This window comes from Lygodium microphyllum, chromosome 17 (genome assembly GCF_053477565.2).
Source record: "Lygodium microphyllum isolate KBCC chromosome 17, Lygodium_microphyllum_v1.1.10, whole genome shotgun sequence".
NCBI lineage: Eukaryota > Viridiplantae > Streptophyta > Polypodiopsida > Schizaeales > Lygodiaceae > Lygodium > Lygodium microphyllum.
The window spans coordinates 57,929,237-57,956,447 of record NC_141151.1 but is presented as its reverse complement, the minus strand read 5'-3'; the positions used below and the strand labels follow the sequence as shown (position 1 = coordinate 57,956,447).

General features: G+C 39.2%; 1 protein-coding gene across 5 annotated transcripts in view; it reads left to right on the top strand.

Moving 5' to 3' along the window:
* LOC148021921 (protein STRUBBELIG-RECEPTOR FAMILY 6-like) overlaps window positions 1-8,387 on the top strand; it is a 41,189-nt gene extending 32,802 nt beyond the window's left edge. The window contains exons 12-18 of one of the 5 annotated variants that reach the window (XM_087697454.1): window positions 2,596-2,858; window positions 2,939-3,077; window positions 4,281-4,414; window positions 4,497-4,644; window positions 4,733-5,139; window positions 5,559-5,650; window positions 7,883-8,363. In XM_087697454.1, coding sequence (XP_087553580.1) covers window positions 2,596-2,858; window positions 2,939-3,077; window positions 4,281-4,414; window positions 4,497-4,644; window positions 4,733-4,822 — 774 coding nt within the window. In that variant the 3' untranslated portion in view covers window positions 4,823-5,139; window positions 5,559-5,650; window positions 7,883-8,363. Of the gene's footprint in view, window positions 1-2,595; window positions 2,859-2,938; window positions 3,078-3,612; window positions 3,720-4,280; window positions 4,415-4,496; window positions 4,645-4,732; window positions 5,651-6,335; window positions 7,854-7,882 lie in introns of those variants that run through there. The other 4 variants (XM_087697456.1, XM_087697452.1, XM_087697453.1 and 1 more) reach the window with 4 other exon arrangements.
* Window positions 8,388-27,211: the final 18,824 nt, after the last annotated feature.

The window sequence follows — 27,211 nt, the reverse complement described above, 5'->3', positions numbered from 1 at the left end:
CTTCCTAGACGGGGCTGGGAGGAGAAATGGATCAGAGTCTCTTGTGCTTTAAGACACAACCCAGAGGGGGGCACTTGTGAGAAGTCTCCTGCATCTAATACTGACCGGCATCTAATACACCATGTGCACTATGCTAACACTCTCGGATCGTGGTTGACTAGTACAATGAAATACACATTGATAGGTTCTCAGAAGTAGCCTCCAAAGAAGATTCTTTGCCAGTCACACTTAGCCCTGCAGAAGCTGAACATGTACCATAGATTCCCCTTCTTCAGCCATCCTGCCAAAGTGCTCCCATGTGAGAACCAACTAGGAGCTAAACCAGCCCGTTGTCCAAAACTCCCATCATGGACTTGAAGTAATATGAGCTTCAGGTTTTAGAAACACCAAATAAGTGATGTATATAGGAAACCACACCCAGTAGTCCATCCCATCAGAGATGAGTGAAGTAGAAATGCCCCATCCCCCCCTCTAGTTGTTCCTTTGTGGCTTAGAAATACGGGAGGGGTCTGAAATGCAAAGACTAAAAAGGACCTTCTGCCGTAGTAGTAGCAGCTGCCATGGCGGAAGTGGAGTCAGATGAAGAGTCATCACCGGCCTTGTCCTTGCCACCTCTTAGCCTCTTGTATTTCTTGTAGTTTTTCTTGAGATGCCCCTTTTTGCCACAGGAGTAGCACCTTCCCTTTGTCTTTTTTTCTTCCTTCACTCCTGTTGAGAGTGCTGCCAGATAGTCACTCTCAGACGGAATGGTCCTGAGTCCCCTGTAACCTTATAGTGGATTGTGCCGAAAAATCATATGTTGAGTTAAAGTTTGAGCCGTCAAAATGAATTAGCCGGACCATTATTCTTTGGAGGAAGCTTGCACAAAACAATCTTCTTTGACACCAGCATCTCTTGCATGTTGCATCTACCCTTGCATTACGTTCATTCTTGTATTGTAAAGGGGTGCTTGGGCAAGTGAACTATTCCTCTATGAGGGCATTGTCCAAGTGACACCTTTTTGCATGAGCATTCCCCTTATTGCATTACACTTTGCATCAACATTATGCATTTATGTTGGGTGTGTTGTTCGGATGACAACCTACAGGAGTAGGCATCTCTCCAAATGAAAACCCATGCATTATTTAGTATGATCCGCCTCATTGAACAGAGTATCATGAGCTTCCATTGCTCACCCAAATTTCCAAATAGCTATCCCACATCATGGGGCATGTCTCTTGGGTCCTTTACCTCTTCACAGACATCCTTGGGGAGGTATTCTTGCATGATGATATCCTTTAAGAGCTATTGTAGATCTGGGCCTACTCTGTATCTCACTCCAAAGAAAGAAAGAAAGGACCCATAAGAGTATTAATTGTGTTGCAGCTTCCTGGTGGTTCATCATGACAGACTTTGTCCAATGTCTCGATTTCATTTGGGTGACCTCTTGGGCTACTAATAAGAGGAAATCCTTTGCCTTTGTGATCCTGGTAGGGCCATTGCCAGCCTTGATTGCACCCTTGGGTTGATGCCTTTGTTTCTTTGGGTTGGAACCTTTTTGGTCTGGGCATTAGGCCATCTCGCTCAGGAACCTAATTTGGGCCTCTATGAAGGGGTGCTAAGCCACATAGTTAACCCCAAAATTAATCCTTTATTAATGGCTAATTTTTTCAGCTCTCACACAGTCTCAAAACACCTTTTTTAAGGCATCTATTTATAAAAGAAGAGACAGAGACTCTTTGGTAGGACAAACGGCTCATTGAGCTCTATAAATGGGGTCAATGTGTGACCGCCCCTTCAATCCCATTTGCCCTAGCTCTGCACCACATGTCACCCTCTTCGTGATCACCTCTCTCACCTCTTGACAGCTGCCACCCTGTCTCCACACCTTGCATTTCAGGCTCCAGCTGCCATCTTCTCCCTGTCCTCTGTGTCACTTGGCTTTTCTCCAGCTGCGCAACATCTTCAACATCAGGGTGTCCTGCTCCAGGACCTCCTGCTGCCTGTGTTTTGCATTCCAGCACCTTATGCTGCTGCTACAACAGCCCTAGGAGCCTGTCACCCAGTGTTTTCTAGTTGCCGCTCACTCCAGAAAGCAGCATAGGTCTGCCTCACTCTCTAGAAAGCAGTTCCATGTTACCATACATCCCTATACTTTACATATCAGTCATACTGATGGTGTGAATAACTGCTGCCTGTGTTTTGCATTCCAGCACCTTATGCTGCTGCTACAACAGCCCTAGGAGCCTGTCACCCAGTGTTTTCTAGTTGCCGCTCACTCCAGAAAGCAGCATAGGTCTGCCTCACTCTCTAGAAAGCAGTGCCATGTTACCATACATCCCTATACTTTACATATCAGTCATACTGATGGTGTGAATAACTGATGAGATTTCCCTTCACAATGATTCTTGAAATGAAGCATCCAAACATGTATTGAAAGTTTGCATTCTGAAGTGCTTTTTATCTGCATTGTTTCTTGAAATGAAGTATCAAAATGTGTATTGAAAGTTTGGACTCTCAAGTGCTTTTTATCTGCATTGTTTCATTCTCAATGGAGTTTGCTTTCTGAAGTAATTTTCAGTTTCATATTAACAGCTGTACAATCTCAATGCATAGATTGCTGCAGTAAAAAAGCTCGACTATTCCATTTCAAGAGTAGCAGATGAGGATTTTCTAGAGTTCTTGGCAAAAGTTTCATGTCTTCAACATCCAAATATAACGGAGCTTGTGGGTTACTGTTTGGAGCATGGAGAGCGTCTTCTAGTTTATGAATTCATCGACAATGGTAGTCTTTATGAGAATCTGCACACAGATAGGAGTGAAATGTTATCGTGGCAATTGCGTGTCAAGGTTGCTCTTGGAGTTGCTAAAGCACTCGAGTAAGTGATCCATTGAACTACATAAATAAGTGTGGGGTTCTTGTTATGGTGAATTAACAAATTGCAGGATGACCTGGCAGGTACCTACATGAAAGGTGTAGGCCTCCGGTGCTGCACCGAAACTTGACCTCTGTCAACATTCTACTAGATCAAAATTACAAACCTTATGTATCTGATTGTGGTCTGGCAACTCTTGTTTCTTTAGGGGAGCAGCAGCAGGTAAGACGACATGGCAGTTGTAATGTGCAGTTTCTTGAAATTTATGGAGATTCTGCACTAGTTTGGCAGACAGTTTATTAACATGGCAGTTACCTGTTAACACTGACAGCTGTGACATGCAAATAACTTGTGAACATATGCTGATGGTGAAATTTATGAAGGATGTACACTAATCTAACATGAAACTTGTGAACCTATACTGAAATCGCACTCTTGAATTGATAGGCTATAAGTAGAACAAAAGGAACTCCACTTTCAAATAACTTGTGAACCTATACTGAAATCGCACTCTTGAATTGATAGGCTATAAGTAGAACAAAAGGAACTCCACTTTCAAATAACTTGTGAACCTATACTGAAATCGCACTCTTGAATTGATAGGCTATAAGTAGAACAAAAGGATCTCCACTTTCCTGAAATGCTAGGGTCTCTGTAAGAAACTCCACTCTCTTGAAAGGTTAGGGTATCAGTAGAACAAATGAAACTTCACACTCAAGTAAATTGAAACTTTATTTCTCCATATTTTTTGGAGCAGGTGCTTCTTGTCTTGCTATGATGACATAAATGAACTTATATAAGATGTTATTGGGCGTACAAGATCTCCCTGTCTCAAGTCACGAATATACATATTTTTCCTCACTGGTAGGCCAACTGCACTTAGGTTAGTAAGCTTTTTGCTGCAGGTAAAATCTGCAACTTGACGTGATCACTTCTAAATCATCTGGACCCCATGTTTATGACCACCTCTGTATTCTTCAGCCCTCTTATTCTGGTGTCACTTTTTCAATGTGCAAGTTCACAACTTTCTTGTCTGGTGTCAATTTTGTGATATGCAGCTTCCAGAAAGTTCTTATGAGCAATCAAAATATAATAGCTGCATCCAAAAGGTTCTCGTGAAGTCCTTTTGAATTGAAAGTTTTTTGGCTTTCTAGCTGCATTTCAAAAAGAACTTTTTCCAGGGTTAGGATGTAAGAGAACATGTTCGTAGTATTTGTTCAACTTCAACCTGATTTCAGCCGACCATCCAGTTCACTACTCCATACTCTCTTTTGCAACATATCCCACAGAGAATGCTTGTTATCTCACTGCTGATTTCTAACTAGCTGGTTCATTCTACCTGTGGAAATTATTTCCCCTTTTTACTCACGAGCCATGTATATTATAGTTAGTCTTACTAATTTCTGATGGAACATCATCTTACAGGCATACGGCTTAGAGTTCACTGGCTACAGCGCCCCTGAGCATACCAAGTCAGGGGTCTATACAGCTTTAAGTGATGTTTACAGCTTTGGAGTTGTTATGCTGGAACTTCTAACAGGGCGCAAAGCTTTGGACAGGTGGAGTTTCTTCCCATAATTTTGTTTTGCAGTAATACCCGTGCCAGCTTTACCAACATCATCTTTTGTTTTTATCTACCAGTTCAAGACCAAGACCGGAACAATTTCTGGCCAAGTGGGTAGTACTTGACATTGATGCTCTTGCTAACATGGTGGACCCTTCCTTGAAGGGGATGTATTCAACAGTCTCTGTATCACGTTATGCAGATGTCATATCCCAATGTTTGCAGGTATTTCTTGTTCTACTGCTTATTTCTTCTTTCTAAATAGATGCTTGTCATTTAGTAAGTATTGATGGGTTATGAAACGTCATATCAGGCTGATCCAGAATTTAGACCTCCGATGTCAGAAGTGACACAATTACTGGAGTCCCTTGCACAGTCGCTCATGCAGCATCCAGGGAGTTGAATTTGGAGTACAACTCCCTGTTTCCTCTCCAACTTCCTGACCCTATGTGGGGTATTATTGCCTGTCAAGGACAGAGAGTCATCCTTATTTAAAGTGAGGTTTTATTGGCGACATTCTCATTCTCGGAGCAGATTGGAGCAAACCTGCAGAGGACTTTAAATAAGAAGTCTTCATACAGGAAAATGCTAGGGAATTTGCTCCTTCACAAAGGATTCACACTCTTTTGAGTGTGTAAAGGTCATGCTCAGATTACTTGTAACAACTTCAAAAAAATCAGATTTTGGCACGGTGTTCGATAATTGAATAGCGAAAACGAAGTTAAGTGAAATGTGATTACTGATGATAGCTCTTGGCAAGTTTTACTGGTTTCTTTGGAGTTTTCACTGCATGAACCTCAATGTGTACCGCCTTAAAACTTTATTGGATGCATGTATGGAATTATTACCATGGATAAACAAATTCACATTCAAACTGCCTGCATGTATGAATTATCACCTGTTTAAAAAATCTAATTTGGATTCAGGTTTCAACCATGATTCACGATTAGAAATCAAATGGGCTGCTTGTAAACATCACAATGATTTGTGGCATGCAGCCAACTACACAGTGCACAAGTAGACCTTGTATTTGCTGTTATATGGACCCACTGTATCTAGGAAGACTAATTAGTAGGAGGATTGCCAGCTCCCCACTACAAGAATCCAATGTAAATCCAGTGGCATATCTGTCTCTGTAGGAGATGGGATCGAATGGGTTCCAAGCCTGTGGCTCCATGAGAGTTTGTCAATCAAATACAGATGGCTTATCAAATGCTGAATTCTGGGAGAGGTAATATCTATTCTGCACTGTACTGGAAAGTGATAATTGGGCGTGTGCATCTTTTTTATTCCGTGCTTGATCTTCTATAAGGGCTGCTGCCTATGCTAGCACCGCAAAAGCTGTTTGCATTATCGATTTCAGGAGTTACAGATATGCTATATACTGTTTTTGGTTGCCTTCCATCTCACCTGCACATTGCATCTTCAATGGCCATTGTATCTACTAAGGAAGGTATCAGGACACAGCAACACATTAGGCAGCTGGTCATCTCTCATAATCTTTGATTCTAAATACATTTTCTTTAATTCTAAAAGATGCCCAGAATATTTTTAAACTTGATTCAATATAATCTCTCTAATGGTTTTCCATCGCTAATTATCACTTTTTCATATATATTACAAAATTCTAAATACATATTTTCATATACATTACAAAATTCTAAATATATATTTTTCATGATCTTTGATTCTAAATACGTTTTCTTTAATTCTAAAAGATGCCCAGAATATTTTTAAACTTGATCCAATATATTCTAAGCAGCACTCGTCCATCTGTAATTATCACTTTTTCACATATAGTACGAAATTCTATTAAAACAGTTAAAATACTAAATTCTCAGAACTACTAAGAGTAGTATTCTTTGCAAAGTCTCTACTAAACTTAAATCTGATTATTTGAATGTTATACTTCGCAGCAATTCAAATAACAGTCTCAAAAGAGCTCAAAAGGAGAGACCAAATAGGTTAAACATTAGTAAAAATTTACTTGCAATGGGAGGTTTAAACCAATGGAGCGTCACTGTAAAATTTATGTTTAATCAATATCTTGTGGGGGTGCACCACAAAGAAACCCTACATGTCATATGCATTCAATGATCCCTCTATATACTTGTTATGAGGTCGAAATAATGCATTCTTTTCCCCTTTGACAGTATTTTTTCCTCCCCAACGTGCAATAGATTAACCCCCTTTTGTAAGTACAATATTGTAAATTTACCCTAATACCCCTTTTGGTGAAACAGTTCACATTCTTGGAGATGTACCCCTTGAGATGAAGATTAATCTCAATGAAGTTGGCCATTTACATGCATGATGTGCCTATGTCCTGCTTGTTTGGCATAATAAGAAAAAAGGAGAAATTCAATAAGAAAAGAAGTAGATGATCATGTTGCCATTCACATTGTTTATCATGATGTTGGTGCACATGACATCCAAAGGAATATGTATTTACACAAGCATGGCTCAAGCAAGAATATGGATTAAGAACAGTTCAACCTTGAAGCATTTGAGTGTTTGCTTGATGACACATATAGATGGAATGATGATCAAGTGAGAAGGTCAAGTTTTACTTAGACATAAAGAGGAGAATGTCAGATTTAGTATTTCCTAAGCACATTCAGAGGCGTGAGTGTGATTTTGGTATCATTTCAAAGTGATGATGATGAGGATTGTGATTGGGAACATCCAACAATAGATTTGCCAATGGTTGAATCTATGGGGGCAAGAGAAGAAGAAAACCAAATATGCCAAGTATCATGGAGTGTCCCAAACCCAACTCTTACATCAATTAATGGATTTGAACATCACACTCCTTGCATAAAAAAAGAAGATGCATACTCTATTTAATTTACTTTCCTTCGAGAAATCTTAATTAAAATGGAATAATTATGAAGAGATAAGCATTCAAGACATTAAAGTTTCAAGTGAAGGCCAATTTAACATATAATTAAAGATAGTATTATAGCTCTCTTATTTGTTCCAAGGCAAGGCATTGAAGTCGATGTGTTGGGTTTCCATGAAGAGGTTTCTCTTATCTTCTTCTCCTTTCTCTACTTGCTAATGTGGAGTCAATAATTTGTTTTTCTAGTGTCATCACTGACACACTTAATCATCACATTGTGGATTCTTCATCGCCTTTAGAAAAGCAAAAGTTGCATGTTTAGGTGGATGTGTTGTGTGTAGATGTTGATAAGACCATATATATGTATTTTATTTCTTGCAAGTATTAAAGACAAGTTTGTGCATAAGGATGTGCCTCCATTGGAAGGGATTTTGTGTCTTATACATGGATGAGGATACGTGGATGATAGGCTTCATGTTTTCCCTATGGACAATGATGATAAGTATGATAGTTTGGACACGTTGCATGCTATACAATATGTAGTCTTGTAGGATGATTTTTCTTGTTTGCTTGTTTGCTATCTTATTTTGAGTTTCTATTGGGTGCTATCTTATTTTGCAGGATGCTATCTTATTTTGAGTTTCTGTTGGGATTAACATGGATAGAAGACTCTCTTCGTGCTTTCTAGTGCATAGGAAGAAATGAATATATATATTCTCGCACACTTTCCCTTGGATAGTGCCTATGGAGGCTGTAGAAAGTAGGATAGAGAAAAAAGCTTAGATTGTTACAAGAAGAATGGTGTATATTTTGTAGATGATTCCTTTAGGATCTTTCTACAATGTTTTTGGCCATTTAAGATTGTTTGGGCCCCATTTTAGCTCCATAAGGTTGTTGACAATAATGTCAAAATATACTATAATTTTGATATGTTTGCCATTCTTAGATGTTCATCTTATAGATTTCAATTCTGTGAGCTTTGAGGTATCTTTCAAGAAGCAGACACAAGGTTTTTTTGCAAATAGGTTTTCAAAATATATGAGTTATTGATCAATCAATGAAAAAGGTTACGGACTTTATTGTTGTGCATATCTTATGAAAGGTTGTAGAAGACTTGCTTATTATTTGATACTCAGTTTTGTCACAATGGCATAGAATAGTGGAAATCCTATTCTTGAGAAGCTAGACAAGAATAACTACTTGTCGTGGGAGTTCCATGTGACAGATTTTCTTACTGGAAAAGGCCTCTATGAGTTTGTTTCATGTGAAGAAAAGGAATTGAAGCTATGTGGTCCTCCAATCGACAAAATAATTAAAGGTATGGAAATAATGGAATACAAATGATAAAAAAGTGATGAATTATTTATTTGCAATCATTGACAATACTATGTTGGAGCATATAAAAAATGCAAAGAGTTAACATGCAACTTGGATCATCTTTGAACATATGTTTCAAGTAAACACAAAGACGATAAAGAATCAGATCAAGCAAGAGCTGAATACCTTGAAAAAAGGTAAGATGTCTATAGATGAGCATGTTTTAAAGGTGAGGAGCATTGCAAATTCATTGGTAGCCCATTGATGCAATGTTGAATGATGATGATTTGGTTTCATCTAATTTGGACAACCTTAATAATGAGAAAGCATGGAAATATTTTGTTACTTCTATGTATGTATAGAAGCTATTTCTAGATGTTTATGACTTGGTCTCTCTCATGATTACTAAAGAGATAAAAATTTAGGAAAAACATTTGAAAGAAGTGATGAATAGGTCCAAGAATTTTACTCAAGTCCAAGAAGGGGACATGATAGGTCCTCTTCAAGAGGTCATCGTATGGAACATACTAGTGGTAACTAGCAAAACAAATTGAATCAACAGTTTGACAACTTGTAGATTTCAAGAGGTGGTTTCTAGGGGCAAGGGAAGCTTTAGAGAAAGAGATAGATGATAGAATATAAGTTTTAGTAATTCTGGTATTATTTATCATTACCGTGGAAGAAAATGTCATATTACAATCCATTGTTATGATACAAAGGATGAGATTCATAGTCGTAAATTGTAGCAAAGGAATGATGTATTTTTCTCAAGGCAAAATGATGATAAAAAGGAGTGTCTATTTGTCATATAACATATGATGTATGCTGTCATAGAAAAGGGGGATAAGAAATGATGTATGATGTGGTGATTCAAATACATTTAATCATATGACTAGTCATGTCGAATGGTTTGGTGAGATGCAAGATTTACAAAGTCTAGGTTATGTAGAGATTGCAGGCGATGATTCATGTCATTTGATTTCACACATTGAAAAAGTTTCATTATGGTCAGAAAAAGTGTTTGTTAGGTATATTATATGTGCCATCCATTATAAAGAATTTGGTATCAATTAGTCAAATGGTAGAGCAAGGGCTATAGGTTAGATTTAATGCAGTGATCGTGGGCAAGGATTCCAGTCATTCGATTTCACACATTGAAAAAGTTTCCTTGTCCTTGTATGATGGTAAAAAAAAGTGTTTGTTAAATATATTATATGTGCCATCCATTATAAAGAATTTGGTATCAATTGGTCAAATGGTAGAGCAAGGGCTATAGGTTAGATTTAATGCAAAGGGATGTTTTGTTGAAGACTTTAATAAAAATTGCACATTGATTGCAAAGGGATGTAGAGTTGGTTGTATACTTACTTTGGATGATGGAATTCTTGCTATAAATGTTGCTATATATGCTAAATACAAAGGGATAGTTGTTGAAGACATTGAAATATAGTACAAACATATTGGGTATACAAATGTGCAAAGGTTGAAATTCATACAACCCAAAGAGTTGGTTATAGGTATGGTTGCATTAAAGTTGCAAGCAAGCAAGATAATCTTTTTCACATGATAGAGATGTACGCATGAATATATTTGATGTTATACATATAAATGTTTGGGGGCCTACACACAATGCATATCTTGGTGGTAGTAAGCAAATTATTACGTTTATTGATAATTGTTCTAGAAAGCTATGGATGTATTTCATGAAGGAAAATAGCGAAGTGTTTGAGCCATTAAAAAATTTTAATATTGCTATTGAATAGAAACACACTTGAAAGTTGAGATCAAATGGAGGTGTAGAAGACATCTCTAATGAGTTTAGTGACTTTTTCAAGGCTCATGGTAGGCGATAGTTTACATGCAAGTATACCCAACAATAAAATGGGGTTGTAGAAAGGAAAAATATGCATATTGCAAAAGTTATATGGGTAAATATTAATAGGGTTGAAAAAAATATATCAAAGTATTTTAGGTCTGAGACTATTCATACTACTGTGTATATTATGAAGAGAACTCCAATAATTATAGTTCATGGTATGACCCTTGAGGAATGTCTTATAGGTAAGAAGTCTAATGTATCGCCTTTGAAAGTGTTTGTTAATTATATTGCGTAGGTTCATACGCTTGATAAGTTGCATAAGAAGCTTAGCCCAAAGGCTAAAAAATATATATTAGGCCTTTTGGATGCTTTGATGTATATGTCTTGAGCTTTGCTTACTCACTTTGCATTCCAAATTTACAGAACACAAGGTTTCTAGCCAACTATATATTGCTCATGTTGTCACAATGAGTGATAATCAAACCATCTCATGCAAATCACCCAGTAACTTTTGTAGCCACAGCACCTCACGTGCTACCATAATAGCACCTCTATACTCAGTCTATGTATCTGGTAAATAATCATAGATTTCTTTTTGCCACTCCAAGTAACTATTGCACTAGCAAGAGAAAATATGAATCGCCTGGTAGATTTTCTATCAAACACATTATTAGCCCAATTTCCATCAATATACCCAAATACATGTACATCATTATCTCATAGAAAAGTCTATAATGTAAGGTGGACTTCAAATATCTCAATATGAGTCTAGCTACATCCAAATGAGAAGACCTAGGTTCCCAATTATCCTCATAAATATAGTAGGATCTTCTATCTCATCCCCAACAATAGCATTCAACTTTATATTTTGCTCCAATGACACTAATAGAGGCTCATATGCCATCATACTATACTTGGATAGCATATCCAAGCTATACTATCTTTGGGGTAACAATATATCATTACCACATCTAATCACCTCAATCTCAAGAGATTACCTCAATTCATCCAAATCCTTCATCTCAAACTTTTGTTTTAAAAGGCCCTTGGCATATGCAATCCCGTTGTCACTATCACTTGTAATAATCAAGTCATCCACATAGATAATTGTGACAAGTAAACTTCCATCACCCTTTCTCACATAAAGTGAGTGATCTGCATCAAAAAACATAAAAACCAATGTTAACAAAATACTCTTCGATCTTGTCACACCATGATCTAGGTGCTTGTTTCAGCCCATAAAGTGCCTTCTTTAACCTACATACATATGTGAAATGCTCTAAATCCTCATAACATGTTCACTACTTTATATAAACCTCTTCTTGCAAATCACCATACAAGAATGTATTATTTACATCAATTTAGTCCTGTATCATTACCATCTAACAACCTTTTCTTTCCCTTTTCATTACTTATAATGCTACTTGATGTACTTGAAGATGAGGAACTACCCCTTAGTTTCCCTTGATTATATATTTGCTCTACCAAATGATATCTCTAGTGCACTAAGGGTTTGTGATCCCTTCTTTTTTGTTTGTATCTAGCTATCATAATCATCACCATCATGCAATCCATCTCCACTAGATTCATATCAACTACTCATCTCATAAAAAATGATATCTCCACTTACTCTAAACTCATTAGTGATAGGATTACAACAATGTGAGAGAGAATATATTTGCAAGTGAGATTGACTTAGTGTATGTCAATACACAAGATTAGGTAGTTGACATTTTCACAAAGCCATTAAGTGTAGAGAAGTTTCAAAGATTTCAAAGCTTACTTGGAGTTGCACAAATGCAATTGAGCTTGAGAGGGAGTGTTAAGATGACAATCTCAACATGTGCGAACATTGATGATGGAGATAGCTCTACATGTCTACACTTAGCATATCAATGATTATTAGGAGCCTCATATGACCATTGATCTCATCACTTATTCTGTTTGGCTAGTTACACCTACCTATAGCTGGCATAGCTATAGTACTAGTTGGTTGACATTATCAATTATGCCTGTTTGACTTAGTAGGCCACTTTCATTTATATTACATCTTATCTATACTTTGTGTACATTGTATTGCATAATAAAGAAAAAAAAAATCTAGTAAGATGTTTTGGCCTCCATATCTCTTCTTGTGTTCTTGAGTGAGATTCTCGTTACTTGTATTGTGCGTGTACTATATGGCGTGCATTACCAATCGTGAGATATAGGTTATGATATGTACTTGTAAGAGAAATTTCACAGACATGATTTTTGATTTTATTTTAATGATATTAATGAAATCAAACTCTTTGATATATATATATAAGATAGCTTAATGCCATTATCATGTAATACCTATGAGACTTATTGATACAACACTATGCTACACTGATTCTATGTAGTGATTCACAAAAATTCTAGATTGTATTATATGCCTAATTTCTCATTAGTGGTTCATTTGGCTTGTTCTGAGTTTAAGTTATACTGAGTAGTAGAAACTTTACTAGTTTTTGGTGAAGTCTTCTTGATTTGTTGGTTTCCTTTCATATGAAAATGAGTTGTTGTATGTGAAGATGACATCATCATTTGTTGTGGACAGGAAACTTTGTAATATCAAGAACTTTGATGTTACAAATTTTAGTTTGTGGAAAGAGCAAATCTAGGATGTCCTAATACAAAAAAAGAAGCTGAAGCTGATAAGATGTATAGATGGAAAACCTACAAATATGCTTGAAGTGGACTAAAGGAGTTGGATGCATTGGTTAAGTCCACTATCAAATTTTACCAGGTTGAATCAGTTTATTTTATTGTATGAATGAAACCACTGTGCATGACTTATGGAAAAAGTTATGCAAAATGTATGAGGAGACTACCTCAAATAAAGTGTAAATGATGAAGGGACTGTTTGAGTTGTACATGGAGGGTACTAATATTTGCTCCCACTTCAATGAGTTCAATTGCATATTTACCTAAATACAAGTAGAGAAATTAAAGTTTAAACACAAGATTAAGGTGATCTTTCTATTGTGTTCCTTGCTTTCATATGCTAGAAAAGGTGCACCAAAACTCTTACTTGTGCGCTAAAATTGTGATGACTTTATATTGAATACGAACCCCTCCATCGTGTTTTTGTATTTGAGGAGGGATTTTAGTAAGTTGATTGTGATGTACTTGAGATCTTTATCTAGACTTGGAGTAGGATGGCCACTTGTGTTGTGGATTGTGCAGTCATGATTAGTGAGCTGCATTTTTGTGAGACTATCTAATATCATGGTGGTGAGGTAGGTGGTAAAAAGGCCAACCCTAATATGTGATGTCCCTAAAAGGAGCAGAAAGGTCAAGTGTTAGATGTAAGGCTAGTTATTAGCAAGCTGGTTGCCTTACTCACCACATCTAGGACTAGAGGTGTATGGTTGGTCCCTAGGGCTATACTAAGCTAGTGGCATGTTTCCTATAGCCATGGTGATTAGCAAATGGTATTGCGAAGATTTTATATTAAGGAAAAGTGTATTTAGTTGTTGAGAAAGGACTGTTTTGTATCTTTATCTACTTAATGATATTGTTTGAATGAACTAGTGCCAAGGATGCAATGAAGGTAGACACAACCAAAGAAAAACACACATAATTGCATATTTCCAATTGATGTTTGTGGAGCTACCAAGGACACATATCATTCTTTGAAGAAAGCTACCCATAATAGTAGTACAAGCATAATTTTCATTAATTTTTGTCAAAGGAATTTGTGATGCAAGGAAGTGACTATGGAATGTTTTTATGGTGGCTCTTTGAGGCACTGATGATGTTGCACATTGTAAGGCATCATCTATCTACAAACAAACGAGGGACATGAAAGTGTTGCAAGGGTATGCTATCCAACTAGGTAAGTCATGTGTACTTTCTTATCTCCTAGCTAATGCTGCATGGTATGGAGCTCTTATCCATATCATTAATCCCTTCAGAGAGACAAGCTCCCTTGCCAATGGAGATTGGGGGATTTTAAATCATTATTTGTGAAAGGGTAGAATACATATTAAGCATGTTGAAGACTAGATAGTACATTTTGCATGACTTTAATGTTTATCCGCATCTTGTTTTGAGGCTTTTTCTCAAGGCTTGAAGTAGATTAAGGATGGAATGGTGTTGCATGGATTGGCTACGATGAGCAACTATGGGACTAGTTTTGTGCCTCTCTGCAACATGATTAATTTGGATGGTTTTAGTAGGTAAATACTTGTGTCAAATTTTCTCCCATGATTAGTAAGATTTTCGTTGGAGACATCAATACATGTTTTGAGGTTTTTATTGGGTGCTAGACTATGTTCAATATAGAGGTTCAAGCCTTAGTATTTTGAGATTGGGGGAAGTGTATCATTATGACTATATGGAGTAGCATGAAGGGATAATACCTATATGGTTAGTTTGGATGACAAGATGATGGATGATCTAATCTAGGCTCTTCTTGCTCAATAAGATATTACAATTTGTGACAAAGGGCATTTCCTATTAGCTTGTAGGCTTTCATAATCATGTCCTAAATTTGAGCTAAAGTAGGTAAATGGTATTGGGCATTGAGATTGTCTAACATGAACGATTTTGATGGAGCTATAGCTTAATAAGTTGAGAGATAAAAATAAATATGAAGTTTGCTTTATACGGAAACTAAGATGAAAGCTTATTTAATATACAGATATATGTTTGATATGTTATTACTAAATAATATAATATGCTTAATGCTAGAAAACAACCCTAGAAAAGTGTGGACAATATTAGGATTCCTTTTTGTAGATATGTGTGGATAGTATGAGGATTCCTTTTTGTAGATAAGCATGGACATCTACTATAAGTGTATACAAACTATTTGTAGAGTATTAGGATTCCTTTTATGTCCATACATGCCTTCTTTTGTTGAACTTGAGCTTATGAATCATTCTTAATTTGTACACTAGACTATGCAAGAATAAGCTTTTTGTAGATTGTTAGGAATCCTTTACATCTAGATAGCCCACTTTCAATGTGAGCTTTATGGGGTGAGGAACATGATTCTAAACCCCTTGTGTTTCGAGGTGGACTGCTAGCAATAGTTTGGAAGGTAGACACATAAGAAGAAATGTTTGTTTATTGCAAAAGAGTGGTTGAAAGGATCATGGGTTCACTTTTATCAATCTAGGCTTTCAAAAAGGTAAAGATTTTGTTTGGATTATAAGGGTTGCCAAGTAAGACTTAGTAATAACAATAGCCTAAGAAAAGTTTAAGTAGACAAAAAGAGTGTATCTATATTTTCACTTTTTTGATGGCAACGATTGAACCAAGGACAACGTGTTGAGTTGTTTAAATCTCAACACATGTTGATCGTGAGGGAGACAACAATCTATCCATCCAACAATGGAGTTGGGGTGGAAATGGTGAGGAAGATAGTGAAGATAGGGTCGCACTAGGTGGTTTGAAACATAGGAGGTAGTCAGAAGAAAAAGGATGGGGGCCTATAGATTGTTAGGGCCCAAAAGAATGCCAATTCAAAGTGACATTGGAAGGCCAAAGGCATGATGGTGGTGTATGGGTTAGTGGTCAATGTGACAAGATTGAAGTTTTCTGATTAGTTGCCACTAGTTCAAATCCTATCAAAATTTGGCCCCTCATTGTATTTTTTTCAATGCTCCTCTGTCATGCAATGGAAGCTTCTTTTTTTTGCACATTACATTTCCATCTTTTTGCTTCATGACTCTTGTGGCTACATCAAATATCGAGATTTTTGTTGCATACCAAGGCATTCTATCTACTTGGGTTGAGCGCAATAAACTTGCATTTGAGCTTCTATGGAGGAAGCGCAATCCACCTCTCAGTAGCTAGCAATCTATCGGCCCCGGCAACAACTGTTGGCATATGATATCCTAGTAGAAAGGGACTTTAATTAGCAATCCCCTCTCATCCTAGCTTAAGAAAAACACCACCACCACCTTCGTGTTTTTAATGAAAAAAATACATGGGCCACTTTTACTAGTAAAGCCAAGAGTTTTAGTTAACCCAAAACACCACCATCACCTTTGTGTTTTCAATGAAAAAAATACATGGGCCACTTTTATTAGTAAAGCTAAAATTTTTAGTTAAAGCTTAGCTCTTTTTTAGACAACACTATGTCGATGGACATTGCAATAGTGAAAATGATACCTATTCATTCATTGGCTAGCAAAAATGACAATAATACCTCAAAACAATACACAATGGTTTTGAAATGGTAGAAATGGGCTTGTTAGACGTGTGTTTTTTGAAGAGTCTTTTCTTACCCTTCTTACAAACTTCCTCTCCCAAAATCACTTTGTGAGGTGGTTTTTCTTTAAGTTTGCGGTATTCTTGGAGGGGAAAGTTATTAGGGATTCCCTCAAGGTTATTACACTTGTTATATTGACAAAAGGGCCTTTGGAGCCACAAACCAAGGGGAGAAAATTTTGTTCAATAGGTAATAGGGGTGTGCTTGTTGATATTGGTGGTCAAGCTGACTTCAAGAATGGATATATTGATCCCTTCTTGATGTTGACACACTGACCAATCATCTTACTTTGATTCCCTATTAAAAAATAATTTATTAACAAAAAATTGAGAGAATATAAATTATACAAGTGAAAAAATAGAGACAAGAGTGTGCTACAATGGAAACAATCTCCCTCCATGTATGAGTGTGAATCTCTTGCATGCATGTAATATAGATTTGTATTTCTTAGCATTTATGCTCAAAGATCATGAAAATCATTTTTTGGGGCTTTTTTCTTTCTGTAAGAAGCTGGGAAGAAAAATATTTAGTATGCAAATAATATTGATGTTATGCCATGTCACACTGACATTGGTATAAAAGGAGAGGACATGCAATTTTTCCTATCTTTTGACACATTAATATATTACTGTCCTTCTTCTCTCTCCTTGCTCACAGCTTCAATGTCTTCTTTCTCTTTCCTATCTTTCTCTCTTCTATTCTAGTCTTTCTCTCTCCTCGTCACTCTATTTCTCTCTCTTATGCACTCTTCCTTCTCTCTTTTGTAGTCTTCTCTCTCCTCTTTCTCGCTCTCTAGTCCACTTCTTGATAAGTGGTATAAGATTTTTGGTCTTTGGTCCATTTTTCCTTTTATTTATATCCAAATTTTCTCCAACAAAATTAATTTCAGATAAGTACTTACAAAGACAATGACTAGTGGAGGGTTGCAGACCATCTATAGTTAGCAGGAGACTACATCTGGAGATCTTCAAGGTTAGATATGGCAGAGGATGGTTAAAGTGGCAGGTCATCATCAAATTTTCATGTAATTTGGAGGTAACAAGGTTAAATGAGACTTAATCGGGCTTAAGTTTGGAAACAAACTGTGGTTACTTTGAAAAGAGAGGGTTCTCTTTCCCCTTTCTTAAAGCTTCCTGCAAGTTTCTTTCAGCTTCCATGGTGGATTTCCTTCAAGATCTTTCTTCTCAGGCATCAAAAGCATCAACCATTATTCTTTCTTGATTCTCCTTACTTCAGAGGTCACAATTATTTCCAATGTTGCTGGAGATCTTGGCCACGTGGACAACAGATTGTTGGTGCAATGTGCGCTGATTTTCAATCTTGGAACTCATGCTAAGATGGTGCTATTTTTCCTCTTGCCCATTCTAATCAATCTTTGGCATTAGTCACTTGCTTTTGGAGGTCACTTTGGTTTGGAGAACTGGCTATTCTTCATTCTTTCACTCTCTTGAAACCCTAGATGAACAGTCCATGGCAGTCATGAAAGCTTCAACCCAAGCTTTCATTTCTTAACAATTTCTTGAAGATTCTTTATCAATTTAGCCCATGGGATCAATGCTCTTCAACAAATTGCAAAGATTTAAGCTTGTGGAGCATATTAGAGCTCATATTGAAGGTTTATTTTGGGGCTCTCCTTCAAGAGGCTTGAATCTTTGGTATCCAAGCATTCAAGCAAGCTCAAGGCTTTGATTCTTCATAGATTTGATCATATTGGAGCTCATATTGATTGATTTAATGGATCTTTCAAGATTTATGGTGGATTCATGGTGGATTTTGAAGAATTCTTCATTAATTGGATTGGAGATGACATCTACCATCCTCTTCAAGCTTAATCAAGGTACTTTTCTTGCTTAATGTTTGAAATCTCTCAATAATCCACTTGCTAATGCTTTTCCACTTGTTGATGAGAGATTATTGATCAATTAATTCTTTGAATTTATCAATAGATCAGAGATTAGTATTATTCCTATTAATCTCAGTCCATTTCATTGAATTTCAACATTGATTCAATCATATCTCATCATAGATATCATTTACCGAGTTTGGTACATAACCTTGATTTGTTTGGTTGAAATTCTTTTGCCCAATTTGAAATATTGTAAAAGGATAAGTACTAGCAATCAGTGAGTCAGTGAATTGCATTGGTAAGACCCTCTTCCTATCCAAATTTTTAAGTATTCATCCAATTGCATCTCACGAAAGGGGCTAAATGAATATTTCAGAAATGCATTTCATGTTGGTTGATTACATTAGAATGTGACTGCCATGTTGATATACCCACCAAGGAAAAAGGTGGATATCGGGGGAGATAGTGGGACAAAAGAGAGGTGACCCTCCCTCACTATTGAAGATCCCGAAGGGGTGCAACCAAACGACCCGGGGGGAACTTTGTCCACCTCTCGGTGATTCGAAGCCCGTGTAGGGAGCATGTTATGCCGTTTTATCCCTCACACAAGTACAATGAGTGGAGAATTGAAGATTCAAGAGTTTCCAAAGGCTCAAGTACCTTCAGGAGAAAAATAAGGTAAAACAGGGACTTTACAGGACACTATAGGGCATTTACAGGTCCTTACAAGTACAAACTTCATTACTGAAGTACAGGTGTAGATACTACAGGGTACCCACAGGTCCTACTTAGCCTTATATAGGGTTTGGTAGCCATTTGGGGTTACTATTTTACCTTATAAGGTGGAAACATGTTGAGTGTTGAAATGACTTGTTTTTTGGCTGATTTTTGTTGTTTTTGAGAGCTGAATGGTTGATTTTTTTGGGATGATTGGTTGGTTTAGAAGTGGTTTGAGAGTGTTTTGGATGATAATGATTGTGTTTTGGAAGATCATGATGTTTGTTGATGGTTCTGTGATATTCTGATAGGTTCTGTATACCTTCTGTTTTGTTCTGTTTTGGTCTGTTTTGTTCTGATTATCTTCTGTAAGGAGGGATGGAGTATTGATTGATGAAGAATGAGATATTGTGAAAGCTTAGTGAATGGTTTGTGAGAGTTTGAAATGGTTTGAGAATGAGTGATGTGGTTTTGATGACCTTCTGTAACCTTCTGTAGGTCTTCTGTAGAGCTTCTGCTTCTGTTCTGTTTCTGCTCTGTTCTGTTCTGTTCTGTTCTGTACTGTAGCTGTTCTGTAGACTGTTTTGTATGCTTCTGTAAGTGTTTTGTGGAATGTATGTGTGACTTTGGGGAAAGTTTTCTAGCCTTGGAAAGAGGTGAATACAATTGCAAAAGAGCTGAAAGAAGTGGAAGAAGAAGCTGCTGAAGACTTAAGTGAAGACTAGAGTGAAGTGACAGTAGTGAGCTGTGAAGAGACACTGTAGTGGCTCTAGCGACCCTTCATATCAGACATACCTCTTGGGAGGGGTATCCACGACCTAAGAGTGATTTTTGAGAGTGATTTTTGAGAGATTGTAGTGAGGATATGATGTATTATTGATGGAGAGAGAGAGAAAGAGTCAGAGATAGCCAATTCTACTCAAACAGAGTGATTGTATATGAGAGATTGAGAGAGAAGACTATGAAGATATTGAAGATGAATAATATGTGATGTATTTTCATTCAAAGATGGTGTACTTCTTTGCTTTCTTTGTTCCATTGATGGATTTTATGAGGATGTTGAAGAATATGGTTGATTCTATTAAAAACCGTGGGAGATTTACATGATGCTGCATGAAGATTTGTTGTGCCTGGTGTTCTTTTCTTCATTATGATCCTATGAAACATGATAAACAAGCTTGTTGATGTTACAAGATAGATTTTCTTGCAAGAGAATTCCCTTTTCCTTGGTGTTCCTCTCGGGGCTCCATGTTTTTGGTGCGCAGCCGGGGAAACTTGCCATCAACAAGCACAAAAAGAGGCTGAAAATGAAGGAATTGGCATTGCCAAGAAGAGAAGAATTCAATGGATGTTTGTAAAGTTCCTTCTTCCACTGAAGAGTTGGAATTCCTCATAATCAAAGCCACTTTCCACAAGAAGTTCATCCCACAATGGCGGAAACACATCACCATCATGATGCATGCTCTATGTGGTGGACAGTTTCCTCTTCCTATTGAAGCAACAGAAACTTGCATCTTGGTGGCAAACTGTTTGGGAACAAACTGAAGAACAAAAACAGAGAGAATGACCATCCATGGAAGATTTGGCATTCATTGAGAAGTTTCTAGACAACATCAAGTGGGAGATTGTGAAGAAGCTTCAGGAGTCTTGGTCTGTAGAGGTTCACAGGGACAAGAAGGAAAAGAGTTGGAATTTGTTCGTGGATGCTCAACAGCAAGATACATGGGATGCTTGGTGTACTGATAATCTTCTGTTGGTTCAATTAGCAACCCACTGGAAGTTGGTAGACAGAGTGTTTTTCACAACATACACTGTTGAAACCATCAGAAGCTGGCATTACTATGATGATGGCACCACCACAATGCTCAGACGTATGCATTTTGACACCTTCAGAACCGAATACCTTCCTCTGTGCAGTGGCATGAAAGCAGAATTTAGGGACGTTGAGAGGAAAGAAGTAGAAGAAATGTTGGCAAGAGAGTCCTCTAGAGACTGAAGCCTTCTGTTAACCCTCTGTGGAGCACTAACAACATAGTGGATTCAACCCCCTGATGAATGACGCAATAAAAAGGCAAGCGTTGGAACGAGTCCAGAGGTACGTGAGAAGAGAGAAAGCAAGAATCAGAGCCGAGAGCGAGCTCGCATTAGAAGCTGCCTTTGACGCCCTTGCGGAACTCTTTACAGAAGTCCCAATGGCACATCAAGCCCTTCCTCCTCCTGCTGGAGGTCCACTTCCAAGCCAGATCCGTCCTGGAAATATTGATGACAGGCTAGCGAATGTAGTCCCATTGCCAGTTTTTAAGGGAGAGTACAATGAAGACCCCGATCTTCATGTAGCAGAGTTTATGGTAGCGTGTGTGGCTAACAATGCCAGAACCCCTGAGCATTGGTTGGCAATATTCCCCGCCACTTTCAAGGGCGTGGCGCTTCAGTGGTATGAGAGACAAGCATCAGGAACTTTTGGCACATGGGACGACCTGAAGTTGGCCTTCCTCACTAAATTCAGGCGTGAAGGTTTTGAAGAGCGGATGAGAGAGGAATTTATGAACCTAAGTCAGCCCTCTGGAGAAAGAGTAGAAGCCTATGTCTCACGAATGGAATCCATCCTGAAGAGATGGACTAACCATAATCTAGATGATGGCATTCAAAAGGGGGTATTTCTCAGAGGATTACAACCAGAAGTCCGTAAGTTTGTGGAGCTACAAAGACCAGCCACCCTGCAAGCTGCAACAGAAGGTGCAAGACTGTACGATGAAGTGGAAGCTAGATTAGCAATGAATACAGGAAGAGGAGTCCTACCTCCTCTGGTGCCAGGAATGATGTACCCACCAAATGCAGTCCCAGGGACTGTTCCCTACCCCTACCAACAGATGCCCTCGGTATCACAGTACAGTGCACCAAATTTACAGTGGCCACAATCCATGCCTCAAATGATGGCTCAACCACAACAACAATGGTCCCAACCAATTTCCTCAATGCCAAATCAGCAGCAACAGTGGAATCCTACCAACTGGAGCCAACAGCCAACTGTTCAAACAGGAGCACTGAATCAGAACCAGAACAGAGACCCCTCTGTACCGGCTCAACCCGTTTATGCAGTGATTACAAAGACTCCTCACAACCCTCCTGCCAGTACGTCCGGAGGAGAAAGCTTGAAGGATTATTTATCCAACTCAGTTGCAAACATTAAGAAGGAGTTGATGGATGTGATTACAGAACAACTACAGACGTTGAAAGTGAATACCGCTAGCATATCCAACGTTGCAGGAGCAGGAAGAGATGTGATGCGGTCAAATACTTGGTGTGGTAAGTGTCATCAAGCAGGCCATTTAGCCACTGAATGTACACGGAAACCAACCATCCCTGGAGCCTTTTGTTCCTACTGTTTGCGAAAGAATCATACAGAGGACATTTGCTCTCTGAAGGAGATGCATGATAGGAGAAGAAAGGAAGAAGACGCAAGATTTAACTTGCTGGAATCCAAAATGACAACACAGGATATTGGACCCAAGCCTAGAGAGTTTGGTCCTAATTTCGGACCCAGAAGATTTCCTTCTCAAAGTTACAGAGGAAGACAGTCTGGCGGTGGTCAGAGATCAGAAGTGGAGTGTTACAGATGCGGAGAAAAGGGCCACATCTCACCAAATTGTCCAAATCCTCGAAGGTCAGTGGATTACAAGCCCTTATGCAGTCGATGCAAAGGAGAAGGCCACACTGCAAAAGACTGTCCAAGCCCAGCCCCAGTGAAAAACAGTGCTACTGATAGTCCAGCCAAGGCCCAAGAGCCTACCTCCAATTTGGTGGAATTGAAAGTTGCTGCCATCACGCGTGCAAAGCAGAAGGAACCACCTATCCAGAAAGAAAATAACCCTCTTGCCAGAACAGTGAAGTTCAATCTTCCACCAGAAGAACAGAACAGAACAGAGCCTAACAGTGCCGTACAGAGCCCTACAGTGCCACAGAGAGTTACAAAGACAGTTACAGAGGTCCAGGATACAGAAGAGGAGGAAGTGCCACAAGTGGCAGAAGAAGTTCCTGTAATTCCTCTGATGGAAGGAAGAGGGAAAATGAAAATGGGTGTTGCCCCATTCCCTAATCGGTTAGAGAAGCCAGTGGATCCTATTAAGGAATACGATCTGGTCAGAGATCTAGATACCTTTAAACCAAACCTCACATTCCGACAATTATTGATGTTGTCTCCCAGTTGCCGAAAAAGGTTCAAAAGTATACTGACAAAAAGACGTGGTTTAAGGATTGCTCCCTCAACAGCAACAAAGTCCAACAAGGCTCCAGAACCTGTAAAAGAAGTGGATGTGGCTAATGCTTTCCTAGATCCGGGTACTCCAGAGACTGGCGCGTGGATAGAAGGCTGCTTCATTGCAAATGCACTGATTGATGGAGGCTCATCAGTGAACATTATGACGGATGTGACGATGAAGGATCTAGGCCTACAAGGTGTGCAACCCACCCAATGGCTCATCAGACTGGCGGATCAGAGTAGAATCAAGCCTTTGGGCATTCTTCCATATGTGAAGACTACAGTGGCTGGAAAAGATTATTGGTTGACCTATTTGGTGGTGAAGCCAAACTCTTATGGTACATCCTATCCTCTGTTACTGGGCAGACCATGGCTTTTTGAAGCCCGAGCAAGGACGGATTGGTTTAACGGAACTTTGACCTTGGGTAGAGGACCCAACAAAGTGGTGCTGAAACTGTATGGTTCTCAAAAAGGACATGGATCCACCTCCTTGGAATTATCTTCTGACTCCCCTAATGAGGTTACGGATGGAACATCAGCAGATGAAGATGCTGTCAAACAGATACTTTCCAAGAAAACAGTGGCACATTCCTTAACAGTGGATACTGTAAGCCGAATTCCAAAAGAGGCTAAGCCATTATCAATGGGTGAATACTTTCTGCCTGAACCAGGAATGACTTCTGAAATCACTTCTGACAGTGAGATAGAAGCATGGATGTACTGCTCTCCCTGTTACATGGTCACAGCAGAAGCAGAAGCAGAGACAGAGGCAGGAGAGGAAACAGAGAATCTGTTCTTCTGTTACAGAGCTCCTACAGAGACAGAAGCAGAGACAGAAGCAGAAGCAGAGACAGAAGCAGACGCAGAGACAGAGACAGAAGAGGATGAATATGATATGGACGAAGAAGGTGATGAAAGTGAGCCAGAAGAGTCTATCCCACCTGAAGAGGATACATTTGAGGAAGAAGTTCCAGAAGCATCAAAAGCCGATGAGCTCATGCTATGGGACAGAATGATGATGGTACCATTTGGTCTGGTAAATGGATCTTCACATATGCAAAACCTTTATAAGAAATGGATTAAGAAGAGCAAGCCGTCTTTTAGCACTGGCTCATGCCGTCCTAACCTATCCTTGCCAAAGAAAGATGATGATGATGCACCGTGCCAACAAGCACCAATCCAACTAACCCAACAAGCATCAGAGGGTCCCTGTTATGTGACGTTCCTGGATATATCATCAGAAGATGAGTCTTCAAGCCAAGAGGTAATTACTCTTGAAACCAAACCCGAAACAGCTTTAATCCCATTCCAATATCTTAAAGAGCAACCTAAGTCTCCACCAAAAGAAGAAATTGGTTCTAGTGGGACATCAGAAGAGGATACCATTCCCTTGAAGGAGTCGGATCTCTACCCAGAAGCAGTCCGCGGGACCTTCATCCGTGAAGTAGAAGGTGAAAGGCAGTTAACCTTTGTGGATGCTGAAGGCACTGAACGCCACTTGAAGGTGGGTAGCAGTCTCCCAGAAGAGGAGTTGTCAACCTTGTACAACTTGTTGAAAGAAAATTTGGACGTATTTGCGTGGTCCTACAAAGACCTAAAGGGGATTGATCCCACAATATGTCAACATCATATTAACTTGGAGCCTGATGCCAAGCCAGTACGGCAACGATAGAGGCGAATGAACCCGAATTATTCCACATTGGTGAAAGCGGAGCTGCTGAAGCTTCTAGAAGCCGAGTTCATCTATCCAGTGGCAAATAGTGAATGGGTTTCACCCATCGTGGTTGTACCCAAGAAGAATGGCAAATTGCGAATATGTGTGGATTTTCGAAAGCTTAATTCCAAGACAAAGAAGGATCACTTTCCTATCCCTTTCATAGACCAACTGTTGGACACAGTGGCAGGACATGAGCTTTATTCCCTTCTGGATGGATTCAGTGGATACAACCAAGTCCAAATCGCAGAAGAAGACCAATCCAAAACAACCTTCACCACAGAATGGGGGACCTACGCTTACTGAGTGATGCCATTTGGGCTCTGCAATGCCCCTGCTACTTTCCAACGAGTCATGATGGCTGCATTTCAAAATCATCTGCACGACTTCATTGAGGTATATTTGGATGACTTCTGTGTCTATAGTTTGATCCGTGAACATTGGGAGCACCTGGAGCAATGCTTTGACCGATGCCGGGAGTATGGGATTTCCCTCAACCCCGACAAATGCATCTTTGGGGTTTCTTCTGGAGTTCTGTTGGGCCACATTGTCTCTGCACAAGGGATATCAACAGACCCTGCAAAGATCGAAAAGATTGCAGCTCTGGCAGCACCCACCAACCTCAAACAGTTGAGGGGATTCCTAGGCCATGTGGGTTACTACAGAAGGTTCATAGCCCATTTTGCGACAAAGGCAACCTCCTTGCACAAGCTCCTGAGGAAAGATGCAGAGTTTACTTGGACAGAAGAATGTGACAAAGCCTTCCACACTCTGAAGCAGTGTCTGATAGAGGCACCCATTCTGCAACCTCCTGATTGGACGAAAGAGTTCCACGTACACACTGATGCATCAATTGAAGGCTTAGGTGCTGTCCTCTGCCAAAAGGGCTCCTCAAAGTTGGATCAACCGATCTATTACGCAAGACGAAAAGTCACTGATAGGGAACGGAACTATACAGTGACCGAGCTGGAGTGCTTGGCAATGGTGTTTGCCCTGGAGAAGGGACACTTGATCCTTCCCCTCGTTGGCACGGCACTGTACTTCTTATGATGCTACTTTTGATAGCCGTTCTTCAATCACTTCTGATGAAGAGGGTGCAACCCTCTGTCCCCTCCAAACCCCCTTCCAGTCTTGATTTCTTATCCTCTATTTTCCACCAGCGACAGTGGTGAGGTTGGTCTTGACACATGGTTTTTCTACCATTCCCTTGCTCAATTTGCAAAAAAAAAAAAAAAAGAGAAAAAAAAAACAAAACATATCGGTCATGGGAGAAAAGGACTTAGGTCCCTGTCATGCCGACCTATTCTTCGAGAAAAGGTGGAAACACCCTCGGGAATAGGGGAAAACAAGAAAAAGAAAAAGAAAAAAAAAAAAGAAAAAAAAATTTGTTATGAGAGAAAAGGAAGCAATTCCCTGTCATAGCGGGCCTCGTTCCAAGAAAAGGTGGTAAACACCCTTGGGCGGGAAGCTGGCTGTGGAAAAGGTGGTAACACCCAGCAGTCCAGAAAGTGGATTCATTAATTGATATCCCTAGGATCCAATTCCTCCGACGCTGCCTCCCTTGGTACGCTGTGTCCTGGGTCTCTTTGCAAAGTGACTACCTGTCCTCTAGCAGACGATATGTTCCTGTCCAATACAATGTTCGATTTGATGGCTACCTCCCTGGGTACGCCTCTTCAACAACTGATGACGCGATCTTCATCAACAACCCCTTGAGTGATGTGAGCTTTCATCCTAACCGGATGGGGAAGTGAGTATGGTTGCCCTTTGTATCTATCAACAGAGAGTGAGACAGAGGGTGGGGCGAGAGACCAGTTTTTTTCCCTTCAAATCAAATGAGAGGAGAGAAGTGTTAATGAAGTGTTGCACGCACGCGATGGGCCTCTCAATGCACAAAGCACAATTTGTTTCTGTGCACTGCACCATAAGGCTCCCTGGCCTTCATTCTCGCACCGTATGCCGGCACAGGGCGGGATGCACCGTTGCACCATTAAATGCGCACAAGGCATACAACCTTTGCACAAGTGACTGT